The sequence below is a fragment of the Arabidopsis lyrata genome (genome assembly GCF_000004255.2).
Source record: "Arabidopsis lyrata subsp. lyrata unplaced genomic scaffold ARALYscaffold_4, whole genome shotgun sequence".
Taxonomy (NCBI): Eukaryota; Viridiplantae; Streptophyta; class Magnoliopsida; order Brassicales; family Brassicaceae; genus Arabidopsis; species Arabidopsis lyrata.
Window position 1 is genome coordinate 17,516,641 of NW_003302552.1, and position 17,313 is coordinate 17,533,953.

Sequence of the window (17,313 nt, forward strand, 5' to 3'; positions counted from 1 at the left end):
TTGATTTCAAGAGTATGTGGCTTGGACACATCATTGACCACCCCAACATAAACTTTATTCGGTCATGAACAACCCAGAGCAAAGCGGCAAGAATCGCTGACGGCCACGCCGATCATCGAGACTATGGAAGTCAAATCGATATCGGATACAAGCCAACCAAATACCATAAAGGATTTGGTGAGTGTTGGAAGAACGCCCACTAAACGGGAATTGATAACCGGAAAATATCCGGACGGTAACAAGTTAGTCGGCCTCTCTCTCAAAAATTACTGAGAGCTTTTTTCTCTTTAGTCTTATGTCACCAAGGGTAAATCCACAACTACTAAATTCCACATGAAATATTAATTTTTCTGAGACAATGATGTTTATCTGTCATTACGTATTAACAAGCAATCGGATCTTTCCTTGTGACAAAATATATCACTTATGGTGACTGTTACCTATAAATCATCATGTATTTTTGATTAATGGCGGATTACATAATCAGCGTGCTACGACTTCAAGTACCAATCTAAGCCAAGTAACATACACCACCCATTGGCACAAATTAAAGAACACCACCACCATTACACATCCACTGACCACTATATATAATTTTTTTAGTTTCAGGAACTAGGAAGAGTCTCTTAACCAGAGATCAAAGATTCTCAGATAATCAACAAATCTCAATTTAACAATAATCAAGTTACCAAAATATAGTCAACCTATGACAATAAACAGTAACACAAGATTAAGCTTTTAGAGTAAACAAAACTAAGATTACAAACATATAAAATCCGAGTCGATGAGCTTTCAGTGACGTTCTACAAACTCTACAAAGCTCAATTACATTTCAACAAACAAAATGTCTAATACTTCTTCTACTTCCACACTAATTTCTCTCTCTCTCTCTCGTTCATCAGGTCTCAACATTAGCTCTGTTTCCGGCGAGGATAATGGAGATTTCAAGTCCGCGACTGAAGGCTTGGTTGAAGAGGAGACGAGACTGGAACGTGGAGATGAAAGGGAACCAGGAAAGAAGGGCGATAGGAGAAAATATGAGCATACCCATTGCAGCATCATATATACGCCCAAACTCACGAACTGTTTCCCACAAGCCCAGGACCCGAAGCACCTGTTTCCATGTGATTGCTAAAGACAGTAGACCCCAACCGGTCGGGATAAAACCAAGAACACATGCAAACATGTCTGGAATCGATAGCGGTGTTAGTGCAATGGCTACAACGATGAGAGCGATGAATGTGAGCGAAGCCACTCCCTGTAGAAAACGCAGTGCCAGCAGAATGTTGCTCGATTTTCTGGGGCTATACCAGAAAAGCTGAAGTAACAAGGAGACATGATAACATGTTAGTGTGATGGGATACCAAAAAATCAAATCTGGAGAAAAAACTAATGAAAATCTTAGTACCCACCTTAAACAAGAACACAATAACAAGCAATATAACCCACGAGTAGCCATAGAGCTGCAAAACACAAAAGAGAGGATTCAGTCAGGCACACTCATGCAATAATAGCAATGTATTGGAGTGTAATAGCTCATACAAAGAAAAAGCACAATCTAAACGCTGCAGCTTTTTCTATGATCAAGCAAACGCAAAACAATTTTCAAATATCCTGTTCAACTGAATTAAACGAGGATACAAGAAAAAACAAGCATTACCGCAAGTGAAGTGTTTTTCCCAGTGAGATCAAGCTTGTACACAATGCCATATTGAAACATGAAAAATCTCAAGCTCAAAATGGACTCCAATATCCTTCCTCTTAATGTTTGGATATGCGCCTGATAATACATCAAAATACAAAAATCCATTTTGCAAGTTTGTTATTATGGGTAGTTCCTGCAAAGGATCGGCCTACTGACGTATACAAGAAAGATATCGGAAAAACCTGTTCTTCCTCCCACCACGACTCCCAACTGAGCTCTCCCTTTACTCCCACTCCACCTTTGTACATCAGCCAACTGACCCAGTCTTCAAAATCCTCGACAGTCCTGTATCAAGCATGAAAGATTACAGGTCACGATCCAATACAATTTAAGACATAGTGCCATCTGTGTCACCAGAGAAAAACAATTGAATACGGAAATGGAATGAAGACCAAGAAAAAGGCATAGTACTAACTTTTGCCATTCAAATCCAGAGGGATTGAAGATGTAGGGTGCAAACAACCAGGAGATTACAAGGAACCAACTACTGATAGTTAGCAAAACGAACGAAGAGGCACCCCCGTCCGTATACCCATAGGCAATGTAAATGATCAACAGTAGAGCTACTTCAAAACTGCACAAAGAAAGAGGTTCACATAAGTCAGTAAGAAGCAGTTCCCTAAGCATCCACATGATAAATTTATTCGAATTTAGAAGCTCGTCAAATAACATGTAACTGATTAACATTTGGGCTTACGCTTTAACAAAATGACTTCTAGAATAAAGTCTGTAATTATCGGCGAACTTGATGTGCTGAACCACAAAACCTCTGCCAGTTGCTCGATACTGTTGATAAAATACACGCATTTGAAAAAGTTTTTTTTTTTAAAAAAGACAGAAACATTGCTATGTATAAAAACAAGTATACCTTTGCACCACCGTGAAGAATAGTACGTCCAAAGTAATGAGTTCTTGTCCCGAGAGAAAATGTGAAAAAGACAGAACACAACTGGAATTGCATTGTAATAAAGCTGAAAATAGCCTGTGATATAAGAAAAAAACATATGCTTCAGGAAACTTTAGTAGAAGAGCTCTCTCAAAGCTATTTGTGGCTCAACGCATAGAGACAATGAACCAGAAAGAAAATACGTATCAAAAGAGTAATAAAAGACATGAACAGTAAGGGTAACGATTTGGTCCAAAAGGAAACGGAGTGAATAGGTCAACCAACCTTTAGCAATCCAAGTTCAAGTATGAAACCCATCACCATAGGGACGGCAGTAAAGACTCCAATCTGGACTAAAAACTGTGCGTTTAGTGCAGCATCCAATGCAGTGTTACCTGACAGTTTGGCTACTCTTGATATTGCACGATCAGCACCAGAAAAGGCCTGAAAAATACCAAGAAGTCAATGATATCAAAGGAGGCAAGGGAAGTGTCTTAAGAAATAAAAGAGAACAGATGAAAAGGAAAGAAGTGCATAATTCAACCAAGTTGCAAGAACAAGATAACAATACTTTTCCCCAAGAATGTTATCCATGTAGATGCCCAATTGTATGTGAAAAGTGCTATATGCCTTTGATATTCGAAAAGGTGGGTCAAATACTACGCATCCATATTGGTCTAGGATTACAGAATTATAGTTGACGGCAAATCATTCTTAAACTACATGAGGTTGTACTCTTAAAAAATTATGCAGTAAGCAACACTAATTTTTAGAGTCAACATCCGCTACTCTACACATTTCAGGGAGCAATTACTACCCATCATTTTAAAAAGAAGATACACTGAACAAACGAAAAGATAGAAGGCTCCATAACATACCAGATAAACTCTTCCATACAAAAAGACGTACACAGTAAGGACGGTCATCTGCATCAAAGAATTTTTTTACTACATGTGGTTATGGGGGAAACAGACTTACAGAACACAATAGAATGAAAAGTACCATTGTGCAGACATAGAATCCAACTGTTGTGAAGTAGAACGACATCATTCTAAAAAAGTCAAACAGCTGCCCAATCCTGTAGACATCCCTGCTAAGAACTTGTTCTCCATTTCCACCTGCTACCTTCCCTTCAAATAGGGCAATCTGGTTGAGTCCTACATCTCTTCCTTTACCAACCTACATGAAAGAATATGTATGGATCATGTATCCAGATCGACATGAGATACAAGCTAAGTGAAGAAACATTTAAAGCAAGTAAGTTGTTGACCTGAATATACTCATGGTGGGTGATATTCCCCTGCCTGAGTGTCGAGTTAAATCCTGCAAATATCGTCATTGTTTATAGGTAAAAAGCTCAGACTTTTCAAGAACTTATCATGGTTAAGCTCTTTTAAAAATTAGAACATTGAGAGTTAAACAAGAACTTCTTAAGTTTAAAACAGCAATCAGGAATTTATATTGCAGCAAGAATTTATTAAGTCTATAAGAAAAAGCAATCTACTACGCATACCAGCATATATATCTTCACTGATGTTAATAACACGGGATGCTTTGCTGATTCCTCCGCGAGTTATATGAAATATTCTATCGAACACATCTGGATGCCCATAGTGCATTCGAACTCTGCAAGATTAGTTTTGAACATTTAAAACTAAGCTGTCACTGGAAAGTGGTTATAGATTAAATAAAAACAATCCAATAAACCGGAAAACAAGTGCTAAACCCATTTACCAAGTAAATGCAAGCAGATGAAGAGAAAGCTAAAACATGAAACAAGCTCCACAATAAAAAAAAGTTCAAAATGAAATGTAGCCCTATTGCACAAGTTATAGTCTGAAGCGAGAATACTCACTTAAGTGGATATGCTAGAACCCGTTGACCCAACGTCACAAAACTGGTCTCTTGATTCGACATGAACCACGCCAGTGATGAAACACTGCAATATCAATTTGCCACCAATGTAAAGGTGATTAAAGATAAAACATATAATATAACAAAACAATTTTCTAAGGCGACGACTGCAAACCTTCCCGTGAAAACATGCTCTCTAACTCCCAAAATAGTAGGACGTCGAATTCCATGTTTTCCATGAAACTCCTCAAGTAGATTTCTCATTTTAATTGCTTCCTCTAGATAATTGTCCTGATGAACATGAAGAATATAGTGGATCAAGAAAAACAGTTGGTAAGAAGGGGCCAACATACTCCTGCTACATAATTTGTTCATTAAATTTCCCGGTTACCAATCCTTTTTAATTGAGGGGAATTAAAGTTTGGCAACCTGATGATGGCCAAAAGCGGACCTTAGGAATCTAAGACAATCACTATCGGCCACATGCATGACAGGTTTAGCTTATCCGCAGTACGACTCTCTTAATGTCAATATAGAAATGTGCCGAAACATGACAAAGAAGTGAGGAAAAACCTGATTCATATCTATGGTCTGGATAGCTTCTCCACGCGTAAAAACGATCGCATGATTTTGATTCTCAGGCTTCCCTTCACCAAGTTTAGGATCTCCGGGAAGTTTAATTGAATAAATTTCCTGTAGCAAAAGTGAAAGTTATTGTGTGCTATGTATCTCATCAATCCAGATGAAGAAAGTACGAACTATTTAGACCAGGAAAAACTTTCTATTTTGGCACATTTCAGCATCTAAAACCAATTTGACAAATTAACCATTCCAAGCATCAACAAAATATCATATACCTCATCTTTTCCGTGAATGTCAGCTTTTACTAGTTTAGAATAGAATTCCTTTTTCCCTCCACTTCCACCATCTCCACTTCCAACATCCTCGGAATGTATGAAAGCAACTCGTAGCGCCTCGTATCTAGTTGCAAAAGAAATCATTGTAACATGGGATATGTGTAAGATATTGTCAATAAAAGATGTTCTGTTAATGAGAATTCAGAGATACCACCATCTATATCAAACTCAAATGTCACCATTACATAGAGAAAATTATTGCAAATAAATTTTCAAAATTTTGCATATCTGGATCTCTGTACTAATGCACAGGGTAGCAGCCTACTCAGTCTACCAAAAAAAGGAACAACTGCAAGGTTCCACTTCGAATATGTATCTAGACAACCTAAGAATAATCAACAAACAAATGGGACGAACTGAACTACCATTTAGCCATTCCTGTAAGATATTAAACTTCATGACTACAATGATTACATCCTCAGAATTTATATGCAGGAATAAATAATGGGCAAAACAAATGCAACTAATGCACACCTTTGCAATAAAAGTCCGATATCAGTAGCCTCTGGTTTCTTTTGCTGTTTCTGTTGCCCATAAATTTGGCACGACACAACATACGTAAATTTAAGGTCCGCTTGAGCTCGAGCTTCAATTGACGATTCAAATCCTCGTGGCATGTTGGTCAGAGAGGCATCATCCACTGTAACAAAACAAAAAAAAATGCTCTTACAGATATGCCTTTCCTTTGAAGGGAACAGTGCACAAAAAATTAGGAAACCAAGTACCTCCCAAGCCTCGTCTTTCTAAGAAACTCTGGAGCATCAAAGCCCTTCGGTAATACATCATACCTCGCACTTAACAACCACAAGAAAAAATTAAATTAGGCACTCAAGTGTGAAATTCACCATATTTCTACATTAAAATCCAAACCTAATGAATGAAATTGTATTTGTAAGAAATTATTTCAGAAGTGATAAGCAATACAGATCGTTTCTAACCAGTCCTCGCTAAAGTCTGTCCTCGATAAGATACCCAAAACCGAAGCTCCAAAGCATCAGTTGAACTTGCTTGAAGATCTGCATCCCCTGTTGATTCAGACCTGCCAATCCTCTCCAAGAAGTTCTCCCATTCATCTAAAGCCAAAAATAGATGGATCTCAGCACTCAGCTAATGGCTATATTGACTAAGGAGCGACCTCACACGCCTAGAAGTAGAAGATATATACCAGGAAATATCTTTTGAAGATAGAAAAGAATAGATATCCCATCCTCATTCTCACTTCGCAGTTCTGAGGAGCTATAGAGGACTGTCTCACTATAGTATGGGGTGAAGACACTGTTCACAAAAAATTTTAAATTATATATTTATAAATTAGGAGGGAAAAAAATAAGTTATATGTCAGGCAAGTGAAACCACATACCTGAATGGAACCATTTCAGCAACAGGCCTTGCTTGGGGCATATCCATAAATAAAGAATTTGTGAAAAACTCCAATCTTCTTCTTGCTTCTAGATTTTTCGGGACGTTAGCAGCGGCATCCTTCACAGTGAGAAGAAGATGTAGCCGCTTGACCTGCTCTATCTGTTATTATAAACAATAATTTTATTTGCATAAGACCACAGAACCAGTATTTGGAATAAATTTCCTTCTTCTTCATCTAGAAGGACTTACAATTTCTGGGTCCCTAGGCCAAGCTATCCTGGAAAAGAGACGCCCTTCATTTCGAGCCCGTGCTAAAATATTCCATGTATCAAGCTGCTCCCTGATGCACACAGATGAAACCATAAGATATTTTCTCCAAGACGGTTGACAATACAAGTTAAGATTTGTGAGAGCAAGTAAACATAGTAATATACCTCAAATCATGTGAAAGAAGGTCATGCGTGACCACCTCGTAAAAATCAAACATAGCTTTTGCAGCACCTTTTGCAAGATCTGGAGTTTCATTTCGAATCTGGGATAATGTTCAGCAAACCAAATCAAACAAGATGAAACAACTGAGATTCTAACAATCAAGAGCATAAACTGTAAGTCAAAAGTACTGAAAGATGACTAGTTACAATCTGAATATCAAATGTAGAGAGACTTCTAAGAAAAAGAGAGATAATAAATTGCAGTACTTATTGACATAATAAACTACTCTTACCCTATAATCAATAACAGAAAGAAAAATATAATTTAAGAGAAGCTAGTTGGGATGCAATATGAACGAAAAGGGAATTCAAAGCTATCCAGTGAAGTAAAATTTAAAAGCCTAACATTCTCAGAAGATGGATTCATAACTCTCATAGCAAAAGAAAAATCCCCAGTATTTTCTCAAAAACAAACATAAGAAAAATGTAGAAAGCCACAAACGTAAGAAAAATGGAAAAAGAGGGTCTAAGCATCACACCAGCCCAAAATCCAAACAGGACGAAAATGGGGGAAATCTTCCTTCCCCACATTTTACGCTTATAAAGCCAAAGTCGGAAATATAAAACAGTTAATGAAACTAGCAGCAAGAGAAAATTCATTTTCCATGGATATATCTATTGAGTTTCTGAAAGCAGCATTAGTTCACAGAAGAGCGTTCGACAAATTTGGCTTGGTACATCCAATTTGTTTACCTTCTACCAACAAAAAAAAAATAAAAAATAAAAAAAAAACTAGTCACAGATTTAAGAAGGCATACCAAAAGCCCGGTTAATGCAGTAAATCTGGAAACCACTAACTGAAGCTTCTTAAGATTTAGAGTTATCGCAAGGGAACCCTGTTCTATACTGTTGCTAATCTCCAGAAAAATTCTTTCCACCCTATTACAAAAACAGCAGTCTATGGTTAACAGACATGATATTGGCATATTAAACAAGTACTGAGGTTCAAACAAATTGAAATACTGTACCAACGTCGCCCTTCATCATTAACCATGGAATTCAATATTTTTTCGACGCTGTAATAGCACTCCTGAACTGCATACGCCATGTATTCATCATCGCATATTTGTCTCCATAGTACTTCCTGTGTTTCTTTGCACTCCATGGCTAAATCAATGGCCACCAGAATCTGAAAAACAAAAGGAAGCCAGAATAATTCACAAATGAGAGAAAAATGTCACGCCTGAGCTCCCAACATTAAAGAGAGGAAATTATTTAACAAGCTGCACCTTACTGCAGAGAAGAAACAATGGCCACTGGACTAGTCTAAGACTCCCCGTGTTACTGGGGATAGAAAGCAAATCCATCTCCCTATAATCAAAGAATTCAAATGTATGAGTAAGAGGCGTTGTACAAAATGGCAAAAAATGAATGAACACGAAAGCAAGTAATAATCTTTAACCTGTTACTGAGATAATCTTCCTCTCTCAAGCTCTTTATTATCTCATTCCAAAACGGCGAAAACATTGCAGCATATGCCTTGTTCATATCCTGACCATCCTGCAAAATCAATCGGTAAAAGCTCTAAGAATTAATCATTAACCAGGAAAGAAAAGTTAGACAGAGAGATACAGTCAGCGCAATGCCCAACCATAGATAAATTGAAAAAGAGGAGTACACTTAAAATATAATGAAGTATTAGGAGAGAACAAAACATAGGAGCTATATTTCCATTGCAAAAACAACATTATCCTGAAATTACAGCAAAAGCTGGAGAAATGACCATCATATATATTAAGACTTTCAGAAATTAAACTCTGTTACAGGTACCTCCACGATCCATGAAACAAGATACAATTACAAGCATCATCGACTTTAATTTTCCTATTAAGCATAGAGTTACAAGCATAAGATACAAAGGAATGGCCACTGCAGCCAAAACAGTTTAAATCATCTACTTTTCTTATGAAAAAAATATCTGTTCTCACTAACAAAGGCTCCAAAAGTCAACATATAATTGCTGCATTAGATCACTGAGCCATTTTTAGACAAAGAACTAGCAATGTAAGGCAATAATGCAAGAATAGTTATAAAAACACAGAGTGATGGGACAGAGAGTTTAAGCTTATCACTAACCTGAGAAGTATGTTGGCCCAGTGGTACTCTGAAATATATCATTACAACAGAGATTAGGCGGCGAAGGAAGCCCAAAAAGAAAAACTTAAGTATACTACTAATCAGAAAATTGCAATATTGTTGATGTCCCAAGAAATGTATATAGAAAAAAGATAGATCCAAGTTATAACCTTTTCACAACAGGAGAGACAAGGTTCTGGGCAAAAGCTTCTGGAAAACTCTCAAAACGCTTATGAACCATCTCAATGGAGCGTATCTAAGATAGAAAGATAAGTGAACATGGTTAGTAAGGGGACCAACGATATAACAGAACACAATATCGTTAAAAAAAAAAAAAGCAAAAAAAAATTTAACAGTAGAACATTCTAGTACTCAGCAGTACCTCGCCTAGACGAGCTTTTGCACCCATCACACCACCAATAATTGCAGACAAGAGTGTGTACCATATATGAATATCCATTAGATATATCTAAACATCAATACCAAATGCCACGATTAGTAACTCATAAAGGACAAGAGTTAATGAAAGGTAGTTACGAAAGAAACTCTTAGACAGTTGATATTTAATTATGAGGACAACTAAGGAATATACTCACCGCCAAAACTGGAGCCCACAAGCTAACAATGGTCAATGCATGATTGTTAGCTGCCAATTTTTTAACCACAGAGTCAGCAACATGTTCAAAGACAGTAATCAGTAACAATTTCTAGTCTGTATTATGGTTGATCAGATAACCTAAGCATAAATACACTTACATTTTGAGACAATATCATGCCATGAATATTGAAATGGAGGAAGATCAATGATAGTGTTGGTGGGTTTAACGAGTGGTTTGATCTGCAACATGAAGAAGATTTAACCATCAGGTAATATCATACATATGCTTAGTTAATAGATATACATTTTACAACCAGGCTGCACGAGAACAAAAAGTTATTCAATGGAGAAGGACAAAGCATTCAACATAGCAGTTGCGTATATACAGCCTTAGACAGATCCCCTTATTTTTTTAATGAGTACACCACAGGTGAATTCAGATATGGGAGATTTCAAATTCTATAATCGTAGCAAATATATACAGCTGTAAGAACTCCTTGCCTGGAGGAAGTATGCAAATGTGAATTTGGAGGCCAGGACAATCAACCAAAACGCCACATACCTGAAAAATAGAGGAAAAACTTTGAATTAACTTAACTCTGGAACCAAGGTTTTTGTTACCAAATTCTACTATGATCCCAAATCAATCAAATTCTTCTAAAACAGCAACTAAACCATTCGAACAGTTTTTATGTAAACTGACGTTTTTTTCCGGAGGAAACTGACACTTTGACATGAAGATGTCTACTCTCTACAGACAAATATCCCTAAGCAATCTAATTGATTATATGTCGATAGTTCATCCATACTATAAAACTTTTTTGATTAAGCAAATGTATTTTAATTAGCCAACTAATAATATATACAATGAACATTTTCTGTAACTCGCAATACAGTTTGAAAAGGCAGGTAGACAAAACCTGCAATAATCACTTAAATTCTCAAAGAGGCCACGTCCAACGAAGTATCGTTCCTGAAAGAGAGAAGAAGAATCAACAATGTGCTTCATAGTGCTACTTTTTCTATTATCTAAAGTTCTACTAAATGAATACCTGATATATCCACTTAAAAAACTGGAAGAAAGATTGATCTGACATTTCTGACAGAGCATGGCATGCTGGAAGTTTGACTAAAAGTCCAAAGATGAGGCGAACAGCGGCATAACAACCCAATACAAGAATGTATAAGTGGAAGAAAAACTCATTTTGGTTTGGTTTATTTCTTTCCTTCAGAACCTTCCTGCAATATTTGTTTCACAAAAGGTTAGCAGTTCCGCATTCAAACTTTATCAAGAAGAAATAGCTCGTGTGGACAAATTGGATACATACACATAAACATATACCACAAATACCGAGCCCAAGCCCCACCAAAAAAACCTGATAACCAGCCTGGATATAGCCATTCCTCTTGCCATGCTGTAGGCGCCATACATAAGCACAACGTCAAGAAGACCTAAAGAAATGACAAACATGTGATACTCAACAAGAAGATACGATTTAACTCTGAATTTTCTAATCGTAAGCCAACAGAGTCAATCAGAGAAATTTACATTCAATGAAGTTCATAATAGCATATGTAGGCCCAGCACTGAGTAAGATCTTGAAAGTATCTATATCGAGATGTTCTTTCCTGAAGGCTATAATCGTCAAAGACTGTGGACAGGTAAGAATAATAATAATAATAATAATAATTAGGAACATTATCAAATATAAGCAGAACATTGTTTATAAATACCACACCAACCTGGAACATAATAAACATGAAGATCCAAAGTCGGATAAAACTTCGGAAAAGGTGAAGGTATGTCCGATGCTCAACAAAGCTACTTTTAGCAGTCTACATTGAATTCCAGGAAAAGAGATCAGGCAACAGAGACATGGAAATATAACAAGAAGACAGAAGTTGAAATTGTTGGACAGTAATTCTCATTGGAGTAATTCCCCCCACATAGATGTAAGAGAGAAATATAACTCCCAAACTATCAGATATAACACCCACAACTGGACAACAAGATCCATTAAATGCAACTGTTTATCATGTAAGAGTTATCAGATAACATCCCACTAAAATGAAAAAATATGAGAATAAGGGACAGCTCCCAAAGTAAAACTCACGAAAATTGAAGCCAAGAAGAAGTAAGTGGTCACAGATGATTAGCCAAACGAAGAAGGAATGAAACATAAAATTTGTCGATATGAACAAAACTCACTCTTTTCCTCCCTTTAGGCTTGCTTAAAAAGCGTGACTCTGTTTTCATAGGCCAGCCTAACTCAAAGCAAGCAGGTGTCCTGAACATAACAAACCGTTAATGGAAACTCCTTGAAATGAGTTTATACTAGCAAATGTAATAGTATAAGCAAACTACAAACCAAAAGTATTCATTGAAGTCATCATAATTCCGCCATTCAGAATGCGCAGCTTTCCCACCATTGTTTCGAGCAGCTTCCTACATGAGTATCAATTTCAAAACCAACTTAAGGGCTCACACGACCATATAGCAAAAACATTAATGTAAGACACGTTCAAATCCACATTACAACATGCTAAAATTCCTCAGAAACATAGAAATAAGATCTGATCTCAAAAAAGAAGTAGGAATGTACTTTCAAATATAGGCTAGAACCATCTAAATACTATGTCAAGAAACTGATTACAAGATCTTTAAGGTTGTACTCAAATTAACTTAAAATAATGACACTTTCCAGACAACTGCTACTAATTTAAGTAATATGGAGGTTTAACACAAAAAATGTAAGGGTTTAGATACTCTATATAACCAAAAGCTCTGGTTGAGTGAAAGAAGTCACTCTTAAAACTATCATTTTTGCCTAGCATTCGAAATATGTATCGACATACAAATAATCGGAGGAGAAATAGCTACATTAAACTGTTGAAAGCTAATTTTCCAAAAAAGAAAATTAAGATGACAAAAAAACTGTAATAGCAGAACTCACCGCTGAGATTGTTTCATATATAGGGCAGATAATTCGCTCAAGAAATGATACAGAACCAGTATCAGTTCCAGTTAAGCAACTGTCAGCACGAACAGCTTCACCATGATCCAATTTTGCATCCAATTCCTTGGCCATCTAACAAACAAAAGGCAACTGTGTGTGAGGAGAGATAATATTTTCACTTTGCATAGGGTGTAAAACTCGAGATCACATGGGCCTTCATTTTTCATCATTCCAGATTAAGGGTCCTTGCTAAATTAAACGATTTCAGGCTGGTGCTTTAACAGAAGCAAAGTGCCATGATACAGAGACGATCAGATGCTACAGCAATTCTGACAAGTCTTTTCTTGGCTTAGTTGTGTGTGGTTTGCAGGAGGAGAATATATATGAACAACAAAATAACACTAAAAGAAAATCTGTAAAACCTAGACATTTAGATTTTTTCCACAATAAAGAATACGAAACAAAAAATCACTTAGCAAACTAATGAACAAAAACATGAGTATACTGATAGCGGAAAACAGGTGTATAATCAACAACAATATGGTATCTTACGTTGTGAAATATATAGCAGATACACTCTGGAAGAAAGCGGACATTAGCAGCTTCACCCCAGATTAGGAAGTACAAAGAAACAAGAAACAGTTTCCTGTCCCGGTCAATGGCTTCTAACCTAATAGAAAACTTCAACGTTAATAAATTCACATGAACTAAACCAGTATTTCCATATCAGAAGTAGATTCAAAAATTACTTGTTGTACACAAAGCGTATCCTCAAGTATTTGCACCACTTGATGTAGTTGTCCAAAACCTTCAAGAAAACCTCATTGACTGCATTCTCATCAATTTTCTACACAAAAAGATTAAGAGATCAAGATTTTAAGAGGACAACCTCTTAACCAACAGGACAATCATAACTGTCCCTCAGTAACGGAGTATGCCACAACAAAATAATACTATCAGAAGGAAGAACTCACTGGGTCATTCTGGCCAGGTATACTAAGCTGAGATTGTGCATTTGAAAGTGTGAGAACCAGATGCTCCCGTTGGTTCCTTACATTGTCTCTCTGCTCAAGACAAACAAAAAAAAGAGTAAGCAACAAGAATAATAAACAATCAGGGAAGAGTTTGATCAAACAGTTATCACTATACCTGAAACCCAAAGATATACTCCAATAAATCAAACATATCTGCATCACGTTGTCCGGAAATCTCAAAATCATCGGGAAGCCTAGGGAAATGTTCGGTATATCTGATAGCCTGGACTGCACCACGTACCTAAATAAAGACAATAGAGCCTTTTCTGAGTGGGCAAAACTTTAAAAGCTAAAACTACTAATACAAGATTAAAATCAAAGTTTTCATTCTTGTTTGACTTACTTCAGGAAAAACCCCAATTGCATTGGTCATGGACTGCGCTTCTAGAGGGACAATATTGTAAGGAGTTAGTTCCGCAGACAAAGTTGCATCAGCTTTTTTAATCCGCCCAAGCTGAAAACATAAACAAAATATGAGTTAGCTCATACAAGACAAGTGCATAACGTGACAACTTCAATGATTGATTTAATGATCTTAGGAAACAATTATTATCAACTCATGCAGATGCAACTTCTGAACAAAGATCTTCAATCGTCAAAGTTATTAGATATGACTTTTGAACGCTTGGCATCACCAGAACAGGAAGCGAGAAGCAGATTAAATAGCTTTTGAAACACAACAGGTAATGGAAAAAAGTACCTCGTCCCTGATAGACCTCCCAACACCATTTGGATCAGCATCTCTGCTTAGCACCTCTAACACTTCAATTAGGGCCCTCAATGTGGCAAACACCTTCCTCATCTTCAAGATCCTATGAAAAAGAGAGAAAAAGAACACGGTTCAATTATTTATTAAAAAAAAAAAAAAAAGAAGACAACAGTACATCTCAGATACCATCTCCACTACAGAATCTCATCCGTATATGTGAACAGAGGATATCAAGATAACTTATAAAAACGTACATACCAAACAAACTAATCTACACTACACCCAGAGAACCACTTGCCGAATGAAAGAACATGCATCAACACAATTCAGGACGCATGTTTCAGATTTAGAGAATTTCGGCCATTTTCTAGGGATAGAATCCAAACACTGTCCCAAAAAAAAAGGGAAACCACAAGGATTAAAGATGCACATACTCCCCCACGTTTGAAGAAAAAGTTGTTCCTGATTCCCTCCACTTTTGCTCTTCCTTCTGAATATCATCCACTCTATGTCGTCTTTTATAAAGTTTGTAAAACTCCCATAGTCGTTCAATATCACGATCACGGTCTATTGAAGCCCCATCTCTCTTGGCAAGTTTTTGCTGCAAAAGCAAGTAAACCCCTTCGATTCAGAACAAGTAAACATACCATTTAACATAAAATAAAAGCAAACCAAGAAAGAATGATTGTGTGTCTCATATCTCAACATTAAACGGTAACCAGAGTGCAACAATTAGACTACAGCAATATAGATTAAGGATTCATTTACACAGCTATATGCAAGTGAATTAAACCAATACACAGATATAACATTGTGAGAAATCGTACTTTTCTTCTTTTTGCAGCAATAGACATACATATTAAGATGATGAAAAATACCTTAATCACGGACATCAAACCAGTTTTGAATTGAAGAACACCTCTACCATCACTATTAGGATCCAAGTTCTGTGCCATAGAGTACGCTTGCTCACATACTACACCAGACAAATACAGTGTCAATAGTAAACCAATGAATCCCACACAATATTGACACAGAAAACTTACGAATTCTGGCGATAGTAGGATCCTCAGACTGAATCTCATCAGCAGCTTGTAAGATAGCATCGATATTTGTAGCTCGACCAAGTGATGGCGGAACTGCTCCAGCAAGTCCGCTATTAACACGCTCATGACCTTGACCTGTATTCCTCAACTGCTCTCTTCTTAAAGTGGCTCGAACCAGCCTATCCCAATTACTATAAACCCTAGCCATAATTTCAAATCCTAGAGGAGGATTTCAAATTCTCCCCCGAATCAAAGCTTGTGATGCCCTAAACAGGGTGAAACACCATGGCACAAAGAGAGAAGATGAAGAGGAAGAAGCTGTGAAACGCGAAAAGCTCGAGCTGGACGATTCGAACCCGGATGTGACGGAGGTGTGTCGGACGGATCTATGGCGGATTTAAGAAAACGAGTCGATTTGATTCCTTCGTAAAGTGGGTTTTCTCAGAGGAAAAGAAAATTAATTTGGAAAAAAAGGTAAAGTTATAAAATTACGATAATGACCCTCCCGTTTCGAGCCGTTCCTTCCAACTACGAGATATAACCGTCGAGTCAAAACACGGATTGACTACTAAAACGTCGTCGTATTCATTTTACGAAACCGCGTTATATTACTTTCAAATTTTGACTTATCGGCCCATGATTGAATAGACAGGCCCAAGGTCAAGATTTGTATGGAAAACGAAAAAATGGAAATTAAAAAGATTAAAAATATCCGACCTGCCGGAATCGAACCAGCGACCTAAAGATTACAGCAACTACTACGGTCTTCCGCTCTACCAACTGAGCTAAGGTCGGTACTGACAATTCATTGGATTTACTAATATATATCGTGTTATTTTGAAAACTATAGATATTATGTAAGATGGTTATTACATGCATGATGCATTTAAGGTTCAAGTAATAGAGTTACATGTATATTCTACTGTATTTTCTAACAATAATTAATTACAATTGACGAAAATATATATATATATATATATATATACATTCAATATTTTAAATCACAAAAATTGGGAATTTTATTCCATGTACTATTTTGGATGCAAAACAAATTTTTCGAGATATGAACTAATTTTCATATTTCAACTGTGATTAATGTTTCTAGTTTCACAGAAGGTGATGAAAATGTAAAAACACTAGAACAAAAGTTTCTTGTTATTCAACACATACCCAAAGACTAATTAGTAAGGATAAATCGCATTGAAAATACTCAAATCTTATTCTCCAATCAGCCCATAAGATAAATAATTCAATTATTTGATCACCACGAGTTGATTATCTATAACTACTTGAAAATACATTATGATCGTATTAGTTACTGAAATAATGTACCAAACACAAAATATGGAATGAGATAGCAGAGCCGTAGCTGGATAGAAGCAAGAGAAGCGGGAGCTGCGGCCTTCCGAGAAGTTATTAATATTTTCGGCCCTCAAAAACCAATGTGTTTTGGTAGCCTAGTGGTATTATGTCATACACCACATATCTTAGGTCATGAGTTTAAATCACCTGAAGCGTGAGAGAAGGTTTTTTTTGTTTTTTGTTTTTTTTTTATGGTTAAATTTTTTTACAAATATACACTTACACTTTTCTAGAACGGCCCTTTTTTTTTTTCGCGGGCGGCCCTCATAATCGTTGATAAGGGTCTGTGAGATAGAGAGAGAGGGAAAATGACATT

General features: G+C 36.6%; 2 protein-coding genes across 2 annotated transcripts; one reads left to right on the forward strand and one right to left on the reverse strand.

Annotated features, from left to right (window-relative positions):
* Window positions 1-644: 644 nt before the first annotated feature.
* On the reverse strand, window positions 645-16,147 carry LOC9317540 (callose synthase 10). Its single transcript, XM_021030000.1, has 50 exons — window positions 15,636-16,147; window positions 15,468-15,565; window positions 15,024-15,190; window positions 14,581-14,692; window positions 14,224-14,334; window positions 13,996-14,121; window positions 13,821-13,910; window positions 13,596-13,693; window positions 13,399-13,516; window positions 12,844-12,978; window positions 12,259-12,335; window positions 12,099-12,177; window positions 11,633-11,725; window positions 11,439-11,541; window positions 11,218-11,341; window positions 10,942-11,128; window positions 10,810-10,862; window positions 10,391-10,451; window positions 10,048-10,129; window positions 9,888-9,937; window positions 9,674-9,760; window positions 9,462-9,547; window positions 9,292-9,319; window positions 8,618-8,715; window positions 8,445-8,526; window positions 8,184-8,344; window positions 7,974-8,094; window positions 7,159-7,256; window positions 6,974-7,064; window positions 6,723-6,883; window positions 6,528-6,637; window positions 6,301-6,435; window positions 6,088-6,156; window positions 5,837-6,002; window positions 5,303-5,426; window positions 5,019-5,138; window positions 4,621-4,736; window positions 4,447-4,530; window positions 4,105-4,217; window positions 3,862-3,914; window positions 3,594-3,770; window positions 3,470-3,517; window positions 2,877-3,035; window positions 2,574-2,687; window positions 2,403-2,491; window positions 2,121-2,279; window positions 1,888-1,990; window positions 1,661-1,780; window positions 1,413-1,463; window positions 645-1,318 (listed from the first exon to the last, which is right to left on the reverse strand). Exons 1-50 carry the CDS (start codon window positions 15,841-15,843, stop codon window positions 899-901), a joined length of 5,715 nt encoding a protein of 1,904 aa, XP_020885659.1. The 5' UTR covers window positions 15,844-16,147; the 3' UTR covers window positions 645-898.
* On the forward strand, window positions 15,887-16,346 carry LOC110229302 (the record flags this gene model as incomplete). The annotated part of the gene is given in 3 exon segments (XM_021029082.1): window positions 15,887-15,943; window positions 15,946-16,018; window positions 16,021-16,346. Coding segments are annotated over 3 exon segments (231 nt in total), but the record flags the coding sequence as incomplete, so codon positions are not given.
* Window positions 16,347-17,313: the final 967 nt, after the last annotated feature.

Coding starts and splice junctions, on each gene's coding strand:
- LOC9317540 (XM_021030000.1), bottom strand. CDS start 15,843: ATGGCTAGGGTTTATAGTAATTGGGATAGGCTGGTTCGAGCCACTTTA. Junction 10,452..10,809: donor AATTTAAGTGATTATTGCAG/GTTTTGTCTACC, acceptor TCTATTTTTCAG/GTATGTGGCGTTTTGGTTGA. Junction 1,319..1,412: donor TTATTGTGTTCTTGTTTAAG/GTGGGTACTAAG, acceptor TTGTTACTTCAG/CTTTTCTGGTATAGCCCCAG.